The 16,586-nt window shown below is 48.9% G+C and overlaps 1 protein-coding gene across 3 annotated transcripts in view; it reads right to left on the bottom strand.

The window, feature by feature from the left end:
- LOC121336934 (discoidin domain-containing receptor 2-like) overlaps positions 1-16,586 on the bottom strand; it is a 59,717-nt gene that overhangs the window by 24,634 nt on the left and 18,497 nt on the right. For all 3 annotated transcript variants that reach the window (XM_041406595.1, XM_041406594.1, XM_041406596.1), the window contains exons 2-4: positions 7,747-7,878; positions 3,158-3,260; positions 971-1,199 (exon numbers count right to left, since the gene is read on the bottom strand). In XM_041406595.1, coding sequence (XP_041262529.1) covers positions 971-1,199; positions 3,158-3,260; positions 7,747-7,810 — 396 coding nt within the window. In that variant the 5' untranslated portion in view covers positions 7,811-7,878. The remainder of the gene's footprint in view (positions 1-970; positions 1,200-3,157; positions 3,261-7,746; positions 7,879-16,586) is intronic.

Below are 16,586 nucleotides of genomic sequence, written 5' to 3'. Positions count from 1 at the left end.
GCATCTCCACATCCTGCAGCTGCTGTTCCTGAGCATGCCCTCACTCAGGACCAGAAAACCCTAATTGTGTGACAAACGCAGCAGCAGTTTCCAGTCCTGGCCACTGCTGACCCCAGTGCTCCCCACATCAGGAACAATGCAGTGCTGCTGGATGAGACCAGATGATGCACAGCAAGCACAGAACTGAGGCAGAACATGCTGCTCCAGCAGAGCCAGGATGAAGTAGGATGCACTAATGTCTCAGGATGTAAGGTGTAGCTGGGGGTGTATTCTGTCACCATCTATCAGAGCTGGGGCAGTTCTCTGTGCATTGGGCAGTTTTTTCTCTCTCCCACAACCAATCCTCCCTCCAGGAGATCTCTTCTGTTCATGGCCACTGAGTGTCCCTGCAGGGCTGATCAAATTCCAGCATCCCATGGGGAGATGCTCCACCCAGGGCAGGAGCCAAGCATTCCTACCTGGATACAATCTGAGCCTGGAACAGCACAGCAGCCTTTGCCCACTGCATTCCCAGAGGAGCAGCTTTCTTCTGCCCTGCATTCCCAGAGGGAGAGCAGGCCCATCTCCAGCAGCCCTGGAGCTTCAGAGGAAAACTGCAGCCTTGTGCAGGATCCCTGCTCCAGCAGAACCACAGCTGGCACTGCAGGAGGGCTGAGCCCCCATGGGATGGGACTGTGCGACCGCCCCGACACACAGGGCTCAGCTCCTCGTCTGACTCTGGCACTGAGGGTTTTTTGTTGCTTTGTATTACTGCCTTTTTGTTTTAATTTTCCTAGTGAAGAACTGTTATTCGTATTTCCACATCTTTGCCTGAGAGCCCCTTAATTTCAAAATTAGAATAATTCAGAGGGAGAGGGGTTTACATTTTCCACTTCAAGGGAGGCTCCTGCCTTCCTTAGGAGACACCTGTCTTTTCAAACCAGACAATTAAGCAGGATGAGGAGGATGTGCCCTGCAGCCCCTGGCTCACCCTCCCTCCCTGGCGGTTCCTCCAGGAGATCCAGCGCTCCCCGTTCCGGCTGTAGTCGATGCGGTACGCGCGGGCAAACTCCTTGCCCGTGGCGCGGGCGTGCCGGCCCTGGGTGCCCACCAGGGTGATGAAGAACAGCTTGTGCAGGTCAATCTGCAGGAACTGCACATCTTCAGGCTCCAGCAAACCAGCTGGGCACCAGGCTCCATCCCCCTCTTCCCTCTGTAACCTGAGGGGAAAAATCAACGCATTAAAAAGAGTCCTATTTCCAATGATTAATTGAGGGAACGCGCGGAACTTTGAGGATTGGGAGGAAGCAACAAAACAAGCAGTGGCTACCAAATACCTCTGCCCTTTGGGATGCTGGCCAGCTGAGACTCAAATCCTACAGGTTTGCCCTATACAAAACAGCTTCTCAGTCCCTGATATCTTTCATTTACTACTCGTAGTATTTTTTTCCCCAGACATGAATTTCCACTTTGATCAGAAACAACCCAGCTGCTCAGTAGGGAACTGCTGGCTGCTCTGTAGCACCTTGCTGCTCAAGTGCATCCTCACTGCTCCTAAACCCCACATGGTAAGGCCTGAACTTCTGCTTGACCACCTCCTGCAGCTCTACAAAGCTCAAAGATGAGCCATTTTAAAAATACATTTTAGCAAGAAAAGATCTGTTTGGAATTATTCTGGGTCGTTTCAATGCATATTTCACATTTCCTGCAGTCATCAGAGCTGCTGGTGTAGGATGCTGCTAGGAGAGTGGGGGGAAGGTCTCTGCTCCTAACCTGAAAATTGTGAGAGCTGTAGTTGTGACAAATTTATCTGCACACCAAAAATGTGTGGGTTTTTTAGCAACAGGGATTTCTCAGCCAACAGCAAGCTCTTGGCTTTCAGACAGCGACCCCACCTCCAACTGATGGGATCAGTGAGGGCATCAGGGAAGGTGGTACCCAGGAGGAGACACTGAAGGTCAAGGCTCAGGCCAGAGAAGATTTTAATCTCTGGCTGGTCAGCTATTTGTGCAAGACTTTCTTACACTGGAATAACAAGTAAAGCTCTAAAATGGCAGGAAGGGTGACTGAAGTGACAAGAACAGACATCTGCATGGGACAGCTCTGACCTCTAACCACATGAGGTCAGCTTCATGCCTTCACCCTGTGGACATCCAGCAAGGAGAGGATGGTAACAGATGGCAAGTGGTGCCCAAAGTGTTTGCAGCACTAGACATAAGCCACACTCAGAGGAAAAATCTCCCAGCTTTCAGACCCACAGGCCTGCTCAAACACTATTAAAACACAGCACACAGCATCACTGCTCTACCACAGACTAAGAAAAATAATATTTGAACACTAGGAGAATTTTATGATTCTGGAGTGCCTGAATTCATCATAAAAATATTATCATAATCAACCTGAAATCTCTGTCTGACTTGCACTAAAGCTGTTGGAATGTTTGATATCACCACTACAAACCATTCCAAAGAAACTCACATTTGCAACTCTTTTGTGAATCATCAGTTAACAGCTTTGAGAGAAATAAAATGACCAAAAAAATGAAAAGCTTATAATAAGAACTGTAGGTCTCCTTGACAGTACAGAAAATAACTTAGCTGCTTGCTTAACAATTCCTTAACTCTGTATTTCCAAGGTTTTTGAGACAGAGTGAGCAGAGCCCATTTCCTCAAAAGGATGCTGTTGAAAAGTTCATCCTTGTAAAGGATTTCCTATGATTTAGTTTAACGCACTCCACAAGAATCCCAGGGGCCCTGTCCCTGGCTGACCTGTAAGTCACAAATCCTTTGGAGATTTATTCACAGAGTGACTGAAAGATGGGGTCAGAGGCAAGCTCTGAGTCTGCAGTCCCATCCCCTGCTCACAGCAGCTCCAAGGCTGCCCTGTGTTCCTAAGGCCCAGTACAGCCAAGTCCCCAAACACTGAGACACCATCACCTCTCTGGGTCCCTCTCTTCATTCTCATGGGGAAGGATTTTTTTCTCCTTAACATTTAACCAGAATTTCCTGTATCACAGCTGTGACCATTGCCATGGCCTCCTGGCCTTTCACTGTGCACTACCCAGACTGAATACAAAAGCAGCAAACAAGGTTTTAAGAGTGGGGGACCTTCTTCCTCCACCACATATTGGGTATCTAGGGGAAATAATTATTAAATTTGCAGTCAGAGGTGAACCCACCGTGCATACTGGGGCCCTGTGGAGTCGTACCACTGGCTGGAAGCAGTGATGTCCTCATCCCGGATGGTCCCCTCGTGCATCCCCAGGGGGTAACGACAGATGGCTGCAAAGGGCAACACGGGCAAGCAAACAGCAAAGGTCAGCACTCATTCCTCTTACAATCACCAGGCAAGTTTAATTAAAAGGCTATCATGCCCAGAGAATAAACATGGTAATGCTAAAATGCAAGAGGAATGAAAAAAAAAAAAATTGAATGCAAAAGAATGCAAGAAAAGTATTAAATATGCCACAATTATCAAAACTGAAATTGTAAGTAATGAATTCGACTAACAGTATCATTCTGCAAAGCCCAGCAAAGCAAAAACTTTACAAAGAAACATTTTAAGAGCATGAAATCCCAAAGCATATTATTGTTGCTGTTGCATGGGCCCATTTTACAATGGCAAATTATTCATCAATGATGATGTGACATGAAAAGGAAATTTTTATTCAAGATTCTTCTTCCCCTGGAACAAACTGGATGCTTGACTTGTGCTCAGATGGGAACAGTTATTACCTTCACCAGTTCAGACACAGGGGAGAAGTTAAACATCTATTACAGATGACAAGTCATGCAAACAGCTGCTCTGTCCTGTCACTGCAGGCTGGAGTTCCCATCCGACCCCGAGCCCCTGCCCATCCATCCTGCCTCATCCCAGCCTGCTCCTTCTCCCAGCCTCAACTGGAGCCAGCATTTCTCCCCAGCTTGGGAATGCTCTCAAACCTGGTGCCTCCAGGGAGCACAGACACACCTGGCTCAAGCCATGGATCTCCAAAAGCTCCCCACACCAGCACCCTGCAGACACAGCTGACAAACCCTAGCTGGCTTCAAGGCTCTCTCTCCTGACAGAAGTTTTTAAACATGTCCTGGAATATTAGAGATGTTTGGGAAAACTCGAAATGTGAATGCATTCACTGCCAGCCACACTGCTGCAGCCACAGGAGCAGTTCTGGCTGCACCTCCCTCAGGCAGGGCTGCCCTGGGTGTCCTCCTGGGTTCCCAAAATCCCAGGATGGGCTGGGTTGGAAGGGACCTTGGAGATGATCTCCTGCCACCCTCTACCAAACCTGGATACAGTTCAACAGGAGCTGCACTTTAAGGATCCTTGTGGGTCCCTTCCAACTCAGGAGATTCTGGGATTCCATGAAATCCATTCAGCAGGTTCAGAAGCTACAAGACAAGACAGAGGGATGAAAACCACCTTGCTGTTATCACTACACAGAATAAAGCACCTCAGGCTGAATCACTGTCTGACAGATCTGATGTAGAAATGTTTGCAAACAGAGGGTGGGGCTTCAAGAGGGTTTGCCTGCAGCTGTTAGGCACTGTACCAGTGAATGTGTGATGTGCTAAGCATTCCTAAATCATTGGGTAAAGGAGATGGCTGGTGAGGTGACAACATTTGCTAATGACATCAGGTTATTCAATATGAAAAATAGTTAATATTTTAAATATCAATATTTTGATATTAATAAATACTATATATTAATACTAATAAATATAAAAATATTGTTTTAATATTAATTTAATATTTTTTAGAATTGGGAATATTTTTTAAATGTGGGAATACCTATAAAACAAACTAGAATTAGCATTACAGCACTGCCTGTATTCATGGTCAGATGCCAGGCAGATAAGGAATAGAGTTCTTGCTCCATCATCAAAAGGCAGAGAAATCTACACAGATGATGAAGGAAAGATCTGCAGCCTCATCTTTGCAAAAGGGATTACTGAAGTATGACAAAGATAATTTATATTGAACAATAGATATTCTCGCTGTCTCTCAACACCAGAACCAGGATGCACCAAAAGGTCAGGTAGGAGAGTTCAAAAATAGAATATAAATCCTTAATCTATTAAACACTCCAATGCCACAGTTTCCCATGAGCTCAAAAAACCAGCTGAAGAAACTCACAGCTACCACAAGCAAATAAATACCCAAGCAGTGGTTATTTATTTATGCATCTCTGGAAGCTGCAGTGAGCTAAGGGTATCCCTGGGGTAAAGCTCTGCTGTGTGCCAGAGGGATGGGGCCAGGCCACTGAGCTGGGGGGGGCCTGGTATCACCCACAACATTCAGCCTGGGGTGCTCAAGGGGCCTGAATTCCCTGGAGGAAACTGGTGTCTGCTGGCATCCAGAACAATGTGCCTGCTGAAATCCAACCAGGAGTCCCAGCTTCTGCTCTCACACTGCACCATCAGGTTATCTGGGGAGCCAAACCAGCCTTGGCTGTCTTCACTCTCACCTGTCCCACCACAGACCAGTACACCCTGATCTGATGCTGAGCTACGGGTAAATGCACAGAGATGTTCCAAAAGGGTGGGGTCAGCATCTGAGAGCAGAAAGTGCTTTTTGTGCTCCTATGTGGTCACACCTCATTTAAAGGTCAGACACACACTGGCCTGCAATGCCAGATGGAGAGCTACTCGGGAAGGACTCTGGGGGACTGAGTCTTTGTGCAACCCTGCACAAAACCCATTTGTTCCCAACCCCAGGGCTGGCAGCAGAACCCAGAGTGTTCTTGGCATTGAGGGATGCACTCCGAGGGTGGCCACAGCTCTCACCAAATGCACCTATATGAGGCTCTCACCAAATGCACCTACTTTGAGCAAAACCATCCTGGGTTCTGTTCAGGTGCCACCAGGACCCTTTACTAGGCACGCAGGTGACCCTGGAGCTCACAGAAGTGGCCCAGCCCATCTGTCAGGAAGGTCAAACATCTGCTGCAAGACAAGAGACTCACCAGGACCCTGCTGCACAGGTCTGAAACCACCCCCAAAGCAGCCCCTGTGGGTTGTAAGGCAATGCAGGACATGCTTCAGGCTGCTCCTCAGCAGACCAGCAGGTCAGGACAACCCATGGAGCCTGTGGCATCAGAGCCAGGAGCACCAGCTGGGCCAAAGTGCTGGAATCTGTCTGGGAAGAGCAGGGCCAGCCCCAGGCAGAGGCACCAGCCAGAGTGTTCTTGGCATTGAGGGATGCACTCCGAGGGTGGCCACAGCTCTCACCAAAACCAGCAGCATGAGGCTCTCACCAAATGCACCTACTTTGAGCAAAACCATCCTGGGTTCTGTTTAGGTGCCACCAGGACCCTTTACTAGGCACGCAGGTGACCCTGGAGCTCACAGAAGTGGCCCAGCCCATCTGTCAGGAAGGTCAAACATCTGCTGCAAGACAAGAGACTCACCAGGACCCTGCTGCACAGGTCTGAAACCACCCCCAAAGCAGCCCCTGTGGGTTGTAAGGCAATGCAGGACATGCTTCAGGCTGCTCCTCAGCAGACCAGCAGGTCAGGACAACCCATGGAGCCTGTGGCATCAGAGCCAGGAGCACCAGCTGGGCCAAAGTATGGAATCTGTCTGGGAAGAGCAGGGTCAGCTCCGGCAGAGGTACCAAAGCAGCTGGGGGAGCTGAGGAAGCAAAGCTGCCTGAGGATGTCACAGGCAAAGCTGAGAAGAGCGAGGGGTTATTTCCTGATGGAAGATTCCTGCAGGAGGTGGGACCACAGACCTGTGCTCAGAGCCCAGCCACCTCCCTGGAGCTGGTGTGGAAGAGCTTTTCCTGCACCAACCACCACCAAAAGGAACCTGCATGGGGCTGACCCTGCTGCCTTCCCTCTCTTCTGTGAGGTTTGACACCAGAAGCAGACGGCAGCCCCAGTCCCACGCTGGGTGTGTGGTGCAGGGAATGCTGTGCTACAGGGAGCACAGGAATGCTGCTGAGCTCCCACACAACCCTCACTTCACTTCTGGCTGCTTGCAGCACAACCTCAAACCTCTGCAAATATCCACAGGCCAGAGCAGGGTCAGAGCCAACCACAAAGGGCTCCAAACAAACAGAGCCAGCCCCAGCAGAGCCAGCAGGGCCCTCAGGGTAGCACTGCTGCCTCACCACACCTTCAGCCAAGCTGGAAAAGGATTAAACTCTTTTGTTACACAGACTGTCTCCAGGTCAAAAAACCTCATTACAGGAATTTTTGCAACACATTGGAGACCATTATCTTACTCATCTCCATCATGCCTGTATCCTGCCAAACGCTGTAGGATAAGAGATCCTGCCCTCCACAGGGACTCAGGCTCATACCCCTATTTCCACCCTATCTTTGTGCCAGGTAAGGTTTACATCTGTCCTTCCACACTTCTCTCTCCAGAATGCCCCTTGCTGGCTGGACAGCTGTGGCTGATGCTTTGTTAACTGGAAATTTGTTTTCCACAGCGAGCACAGAACCTCTGAGCCAGTCTGGAGTGAGGTTCACTCTGCAGGCCACACAGCCAAAGTGATGGAGGGATATTCAGAGCCCAAGACAGGCCTGGGTGGGCAGAGAAAGGAGGATGTCCATGTGCCTGGGCCTTCCTCAGACTGGCAGGAGTGTCCCACTCCAGCACAGCTGCCCAGGAATATCTCAGTCCAGAGAACATTTGGGAAATATGTCAGTGATTATCTCTACATGCAGCCCTCACACTCAATCCCCACGAGAGGCAAAGAAAGGAGAGAAGGAGCACACAGAAGGTGGGAGATGAGTCCTCTCCCAGCCTGGCAGCTCCCTACCAGGGTTGACTTCGGTGCCAGAGGGCTCAGGCAGGGAGGCCAGCAGCAGCATGCAGAAGATCATGGTAGCAACTGGAGGTGCTGCACAGGGTCAGACGAGTCCTTCAAAGGCAGCAGCTGCCATCTACATCTCTGAAAGACAAAGCAAAGAGAGAGGATGAGTCCTCCAGAGACAGGACTGCTCTGTGCTGCAGGGTTGCTCTGTGTCATTGCCTCGTGACAGGCTGGGCAATCTTCCCTCCCTTCAAGAGTGCCTTTGACCTCAGCCCTGCTCTGCTCATCACCAGATCAGAGGCTCAGAGAGGAACCAATGATCACTGGACTGGCTACACCACCCCTAAAGCTCCCAGTGCAATCCATCTTCCAGGCCCTCAGCTGCCATGACTCCTGGGTGGATGGATGTACCCTTTTAACTGCAATTAAACAAGTCCAGTGCAAAGTAATCTCTCCCTCATCAATACTTCACTTTCCTTACTAAATTAACAAACAGTGAAACTGCAGCTACAAATGAACCTAGGCAGTCCAACCAGGCTCCCCAGTAGGCTTTATCCACCTAAACCTTGGCACCAAGTAGCCAAGCGGGCACCTTGGAACTTGCCACACAGCTTTAAGATAAAGGTCCAGAGCAGGGTGAAAATAATCTCTCCCTGCACGTCCACACTGCTGCCAAAAGTGCATGTGCACTCACACAGGTAAGCACACTTCATTTCCTGTTTGGAAACAAGGAAAATAGCAAAGGCCTAAACATTGGCAATTTCATTGAAAAGCCACGATAACACCTAAAGGAACAGGAGGTCAGATCAGCAGTTATGTGAATTCTTTGTGCCCACATTCACTCCAAAGAGCCATGGAAGGCTCCATCCTGGAGGGTAATTTTACAGAAGGCAGGTTAGAGGCTATGTCTCATAATGGAATGCCAGGAGAAAAGAAAACAGAACAAATCAATAAATGTAAAGTTGCCAGGACACGAAGCTGTTTGCTCAAGAATCCTCAGAGTTTTAGTAAAAAGGCAACACAATGTTGGGATTTGTTAGTGAAGGAGGAGAGGCTATAAAAGGGCCCACCATTGTGCCAATGCATGCATGCATGCAGGAGCATCAGATGCCATTAGCTCAGAGATTGGTAACAAAAGCCTCTTTTTTCAGCCAACATAACTAAACTGTACAAGTCACAGCCCTGAGCTGCCGTGGATACCCAAGGAACACAGTTCCTTAAATCCAAAGGTAAAACCTTTGGCTTGGGAAATCCCCCAGCTGCAGATTGCTGGATGCCCAGAAGCTAAATCAGGGTTAGAATCACTGGAGCTTGCCCTGTTTTTATTCTCTTTCCTAAGGATAAGCTACTGGCCATTATCCCTGCTGGATTCCATCAGAAAAGATGGCTCTGAGCCTGAAAAACAACCGAGGGCCTTCTTGGGAAGAGAGCCAAACACACAAGCAGGAGGGGGAGCTAATCCTGGGTGGCTGTGCCTTGCTGTGCCCAGCCAGGCAACCAAAAGACACCTTAACATCACCAGGTCCCTCCTGCTTCAGCCTGCTCCTGGCTCCTACACGAGCACCCGGCCAGGGCTGGGAAGGGGCTGTGATCCCATGGCATCCCCTGTGGTGAGCCTGCAAAAGCAAAGCACAAGCCCAGACCTCAGCAGGAGAGTCTTGCAACCACAGAAGAGGTTTTGACCAAGCACTCTGCAGCTGCTTGTGCATCCCAGGCCATCCTTTCCCCCTGGAATGGAAGGAGGTAAGTAATTGCTGATGAAAACACATCAATTCCCACCATCCCAGGGCAGACTGCAATTCCCACAGAGAAGAGACTTTGTGCACTCAACTGCAGGGAGACTTTGTAAAGAAGTTTTGGGGCAGAGTTTGAAGACAGACTTGGTGGGTGTAAACTTATGCAGGTGATTTGCTACGGTGCCCTGGGAGCTCCCAAAGCAGGACCTGCTAAGGCAACTGCAGAGAATTCAGCACTGAGGGAGACAGTCCTGTGGCAGGACCTGAGGAAGGGACATGTCACCAACACCAAGGCTTTGAGACACTTTTCTGCAGGAGGTGATGGGAACTCAGCAGAGACCTGTGTGGTGGTGCCCTGGCCATGACCCAGATCAGCTGCACCACAGGGGTAGATCCTTCACTGTGGGTGCCTGAGCTGAACCAGTCACTTGTTGGATTAAGGTTTTTTTGACCTAGAGATGGGGCAACTGAGAGGTGTTTTAAAAACTATTCTATTTTTTAGTCTCATGTGAAGGGTGATACAATACAGATGTTATAAGTCACACTATAACAATTAGAAGTTAATTATATTGCAATTATATTACAGACATTTCTTAACCTATCAGTTTAAACGCACTATGCTATAAATACCTTAAAACTAATAATTTAAAATTACCCCACTAGTTAGTCCTACTACAATACATCTTTCATAGTTCTATTTCTCTAAAGTATCCAGTCTTATTTACAAAACCACCCTTTGAAACTTGTTTCTAGTTCCATTTCTCTCTCAACAGTATCTGTCTTATTCTATAGTATTTCTAAGTTAATATTTCATATCTCAAAGTCTACATACAAACACATACTATGTAAACTTTCTATCAAGTTTTAAGAATTTTCTACAATTTCATTTCCCACAGCCACTGACTAGAGCTTGTTGAGGAGGCCCTGGAAGGAGAACAGCAGCTGGGAGATGTGTCCCAGGTGACTTCTGAGCTGCATGTTCAAAAGCTGCCAACAAGGAGCCCTCAAATGGCCAATGACACCACACACAGACTGCACACCTTCATCCTCCCTCCAGAGCCTGGCAAACTGTGTGAGCTTCAAGACTCAGGCTGGCTCCACCCAAGCACGCAGGGATTTCTCTCTGACATAAGGAATAAGTGGAAGGATGGCTGGAAAGCACTGACATAGGGACTGTGGTTAGGTTGAGGGCCCAAGCCCCATTGCTGGAACAAGAAAGAAATGAGAGCAGCCCCTGACACCAGCAAGTGTTCAAATGCCTCTGTTTCCCATCTGGTCCAAAAGCCCAGCAAAGGAGGATCAAGAACTTGGCATCATCCATCCTCTGCCATCAGCACAGCACGCACAGCCCAGCTGGGATGGGCTGCAGGCACTGCGAGGGGCTCACCTTGAGACTTAACAGAAGGACTTTCCTTTGATAACAGAGTAGTTGTGCTGTGTCCCCTGTTCTCTCAAAATGACAACAGCCACCAGTGTCACAGCAACTGAATAAATGCACCACAAACAGCTCCATTATCTCATCTGAACAAGCACCATAAGGTAAGTGTCCATTTGTCTTACGACACCTTTTGTACTGCCACAGAGCCAGTCACATCATCACCACATTCAGGTGGTTAAATAAGAATGTAAAATATCAGGAGGAAAGAAGGAATGAGGTGTGGGGACAAGGGAGGTCACACAGAAATGCCCAAGCACCATTTCAGCTCCTGCCACCCAGCCAGCAACCAGCACTGGAGAAAAGGTACAAACTGGAGGGCACAGACAGGTGTAGGTGCCACCCTGAGAACCAGGGGCTTCTCAGGACTTGATGGGCACATGGACCTCATCAGGTTCACAAAAACAGCATGGCTCAGGGGAACTGCAAGCCAGAATTGGAAGATGTGGCCATAGAGGCCAGTCTGGCCTCCAGGAGAGGAAAGGAAAGCTCCAGAGCTGATCTAGAGCTCACCTGTCAGCAGCTCTGTGCCTACAAAAGCTGGCTTTGAATTGGGCCCTTGCCTAAAGGGTATCCAAGACAAGCAGGATGAATCCTCTCGGGATGCATCTCCATTGTTGGCAGAAGAAAAGACTGGTCTGGACTAGTCCTGTCTCCCCCAGTTAGGTACCATGAATTCTCACCTTTGTGTGTGGCACAGGTGAACTATTTCCAGCAGTGCAGCCCTGCACAGGCACCTCAGCAGCTGGTTCAGGCTCTGCTGGGTTTGTTTTTCCCACCACGTGTGGTTCCCAGGGCTGGATCACCAAAGTGCCTGTCAGTGAGTCCTGGGAGAAGTGAGGTACAGAGGGAGCAAACAATGCCAGCTCCCAGCCCTCAGTGCCCTCCAGTGCCAAGCAGGGTCAGCAAGAGCAGTTTTCAGTCTCCAGAAGGTGAAACATTTAGAAGGAGGTTCAGCCCCACTCAGGAGCTCCAGCTGCAGAAATCACTGTTTGAAGAACTACTGATGTTGGTTGGTGCCGAGTCTCAATCTCATCCAAGAGTGGATTGGATTCCCAAATTGCACACTTCCCAGAGCTAGGACACACTGGAATTACTACTAAATACAACCCTCTGTACAAACTGCTTGGGAATCACCTTACTAAGGACTTTTTCTGTGTAAATGGCTCAATACTTTTCTTTCAGCTGCATTAGTCCTTTGCTGTACTCATGCCTATCTTCCCACCCCGCCCACACATACACACCAAGTGCCAAAACTACAGCACAAGCCTGAAACCAGTAAAAACAGGATTAGCAATATCCTCTGAGGCAAGAAAGTGTTAAACTCTGTTCCCAGGCCCGACTGGATCAAGTTGCTAATTGCTAACAGCTGGTTGCAGGAGAATAAAATCCTGTTACAATCAGTGGGAGAATGGAAAAAAAATCTACTTGTTGAAAAACTCACCAAGAAATGCAAAAGAGGGCACTTTTCCCCAATAAACCCAGCAGATACCATGCCTGAAAAGCCAATCCATGCCTCCACGGAGGAGCAGCTGGCTGTGACCCAGGGCACAGCAAAGGCTCAGCAAGCACAGGAGGGAGCTGTTCTTCAGTGATGTGCATGAGGAAGGTGGGACTTGGAGCTCCTCCAGGCCCTGTTCTCCCTCCAGAGATCCATTACAGAGGTCTGGCATGTTTGCAAACCTCTCTAGATCCCAACTGAAACAGGCATTTGTTTTAACTGGTTCCTCTGCAGATCATTACCCCAGAGTGGGACCTGAGGGTTTGCTGCAGGAATCCCAGATGCCCACAGCCACACCAAGAAACTCCACAAGACACAGAGTTTATCACACACAGAGCTCTGTGTACAACAGGAGGGGCTATCCTGAATCAGAGCATCCTCAGAAGAGGTCCAGAAACAACCGTCCAGAAACAATCAGGAGGAGTGGATGGCATCTCCTAGTATTCCTAAAGGAATTCAATGGGGAAGAAGCAAAGCTAATAATTGGGGCAATATCTGATGCTTGAAGAAATAAGAGGCTGGGAAGTGTGATTTCCATCTATCTGGCTCCAAAACAATGGTAGAGCTTTTCTCTTTGCCTCAGAGTTAATCTGAGAGACCTCAGCCCCGGCAGCCTTCCCCAGGAGCACATGCAGCTCTGGTTTGGACCAAACAGAATTTGGTGATGAAAACGCTTAGCAGAAAGAATTCTGATCACTTTTTAAAATGTTCTGCTTAGCTTACAATTCAAATACTGGCACAAGACTGAAAAAACAGAGCAGAGCTGCTGGCCAGAGAACATGGCCACCAACTCCAACAGAACTGCTGAAGGATGAAGGATGGACCAAGCCATGGTGCTTGTGTAGGAGCCCTGTGAAAATTACGCAACAAATTCCCCCTCAGGTGAGCTCTGAGTGTGGTGTCTCTCTCCCTAGATTCAATCAACCAGGCAGCAGTGGAAAGGTCTCTACGTGACACGTGGATGGCACCTGGACAAACCAAATGCCAAAAGTGACACCAAAAATCATTGTGTCAGAGCGACAGGGGAGCTGGGTAGGGCCAGCAAGACTCTGGCATGAAGTGCAAGGCTGCCACAGGAGACTTGGGACTTAGGCACCAACAGAGATGGTCAGAAAGAGGAAAAGCCCATTGCAGGGTTTGCAACACAGACATTGGGCAGAAATAGTTTCACCTCTAAGTGATGTCCAGAGCAGCAACAAAGCTGGACAGATAAAAGCAAACAGATTTTAGGTGAAGGCTTGGGTTAGTCAAGACACATGTGAGAAGTAAGTCACAGGAACAGGGAATTGAGACAGGAATAGGCTCCAGCATCATCTCTGAGGTGGCATTGGGAGACCTGTCACAAGAGACATGAGTGTGGGACCAAAAGGACAACATTCAGGAGTGGCACTTGGGGTGGGGACAGGGACACCACAGAGCTGAGTGGCAGAAGAATGGGAACAACAAGGACTGGGTGTACTTTGTGGTCACCCTCTTGAGAGGGGGGGATAGGTCTGCCCTTAGGCTGAGGAGGGTTTGAGCCTTGTTTTCCATGCTGTAGCCAAACATCTTAATGGGTTTATGAAGAAAGTGACACCTCACTCCTGCTAGATTTTAGGAGAAAAACAGCATTGCAGTCACCCACAGCACAGCATGTAACACAGGGAGGAGCTTCTGCCCATGGACTCAAAACGAGGCAGAGCCTCAGCCACAGTCTGGAGAGATGCTGGTGTTTCTGCACAAGACCGATTAACCCTCCAGCACTTTCCCACTGCCTGTCAGCCAGTCCTACAGGAGTGGGGTGTCCTCAGTTTGTGAAATTGCCCAGAGCATTTCTGTCACAAAACCAGACTTGGGGATAAATGATCATGCATTAAAGGTCATTTAATCCATCCAGGTAACAAGGCCAAAATTAGAAACCATTAGAAAGGTAAGGCCAAAGATAAGGAAAAGCAAATTTACTACACCACAAGGTGGGTTTTAGCTCAGCTAAGCCAAAACCAAAGCTTCCCCCCCACAACCCAGGGCACAGGAACTCTGCTCATCTCAGCTAAGGAACCTGGAAGCTCTTCCCATCATCCAGCCAGACCTGCCAGGGCTCTGCTCAGGACATGGCCATTCCCCAGGAACCCCCCACCCAGCAGCAGGGGCAGGGGAGCCTCCAGCACACCCTCCAAAATACACATCCCCTCAACTGCAGAGGCTCCAGTACCACTGTGTCTGTAGGACACAAGTGGCAGGAAAACAAACTGCACAAACCAGCAGTTCCAAATACCTCCCTTGTCCCTGCCCAAGCAGCAGTGTCCCTTACTGTCCCCTTCCAGAGCTTACTTCCCACCCTGACAGGCCCAAAGAGCACTCAGCACATTGACATTTTCACTGTTCCTAAACACTGGCATCTCTCTCCAGCTTTTTTTTTTTTTTAAACAATCCTTAAAATACATCAACTAAAAGTCAGCAATAGTTCTCTCAAGACCTGCAATCTTCCACTGCAAAGTCTCACATAGCAACCAGCCCCACGACATGTTAACCACAGAGATGACAGATGGGGTATTAAGAGCACTCAATCTAAACCACCTTCCTCCCTCCCCGTTCTCAGGGGGCTCCAACATAACCTTTTACTTAACTGTGCTCTAACTTGCACTCAGAAGGAGATCAGGTTGCTGAGTTGCAGAATTATTTGGGCTGGAGGAGATCCCCAGGAGAGCATCTAATCCCAGCTCCCACTCCAAGCAGGGTTAGCACCAATTTCAGAGCAGCCTGCACGGGGCTTTGTCCAGCTGTGTCTTAAAAGCCCCCAAGGATGGAGGCTCCCCCCACCTCTCTGGACAGCCTCTCCCACTGCTCAGCTGTCTGAAGAAGGAAAACTTTATCCCTCTTTATCCCAAGGCAGAAACTCCTGTTATCTCATCTGACAAGCACTGTCAATCCTCCTGCTATGCACCTCCTTGATAATCTGCTTTTGGGTATTCCAGAGCCTCCTCTAGCCCCAGCTGACCCCCCTGACTCCACCAGCCTGCTCAGGGAACCAAGATTCAGTAATAATTCACTTAATAGTTGCTCCCAAGCTTCTCCCTGGAGAGGCAGAGGCTCCCTCCAGGTGGTGAGGCAGCTCCAGTCAGATTTTGCCATGACTCCCACTGGCTTGTTCACAGGGAAGTTAGGGAATAGCTGAGTTTGCCCCACACTGATGTCAGAGCACAGCTCCTCAGCCTCTGCTTACGGAGTGCAGGGATCACATTCCCAATGGTGACTATTTTTGAGGGGTATCAGGTGGCACTTTCTAAATCAGCTCGTTCAACACAGCACTGACCAGCGACAGGGAGACAGACCCTGGCACAGGGCAAAGGCAGGGCTGGGGATAAGGATCAGAGCCCCCCACAACTGCTCAGTGGGTGTTTCTCAGCTCAGAGCCCAGCAGCAGTGCTGAGGCAAGCAGGAAAGCATGAAGGACATGCCAAGGATCAGCCCCTGCCCAGGGGATGCAACACAGTCCTGCTCCCAAAGCAAAGCCTCTTCTGCCTCCTGGGAGCAGCAGCCTTTGGTCAACAGCAGGATTTCATCCCTCAGGATCCAGGTTTATAATGCCAGTGCAGCTACTCTTGGCAACCAGTGCAAGAAATCTCATTAAACCCACAATTTGAGGTGTTTTTTTCTTTTTGGACATGATCTGCATTCCATCAGAGCACAGGGATTGCTGAGCATGCTCCTTCTTTAACGTGACAGAGGTTGGTCTCCACTGCCCGCTGGTTACCTGCTCCCTTCTCCATCTTAAAACCCTGCTACAACATTTATGTTTTCCCAAACTTCTGGAACTCCTTTGGTCTTCCCAGATTTATTACAAATTGGCAGCCAGGATTCAGAAAGCCGCTTTGCCAATTTGTTTTAAACAAACAGGTTCCAGTTGCTCAAATTTCAAAATACTCTGCAATGTTATCTTGGGTTTAACACCCTCCCTGGTTACCAGTGCAACGGGAGGTATTCCAATAGATCATCCATCTTCTCCACAAAAATGGAAAAGAAATGTTTTACTTCTCTGCATTATCAGCAATCAGTTGGGTTTAACCTTTCCCAACAATATAAGCACTGCTGATGAAATTTATTTTGTTTTACAGATATTATTTCTCACTGCCCCATGATATATTTGCTGTGCTTTTTCAGTCATCTTTAGCTTTCCTTATCAACTGCCTACCTT

This window comes from Onychostruthus taczanowskii, unplaced genomic scaffold (assembly GCF_017590055.1).
Source record: "Onychostruthus taczanowskii isolate IOZ18803 unplaced genomic scaffold, ASM1759005v1 scaffold25, whole genome shotgun sequence".
Taxonomy (NCBI): Eukaryota; Metazoa; Chordata; class Aves; order Passeriformes; family Passeridae; genus Onychostruthus; species Onychostruthus taczanowskii.
Note: the sequence above shows the minus strand (reverse complement) of the source record. Positions and strands in the feature narration are given on the sequence as shown.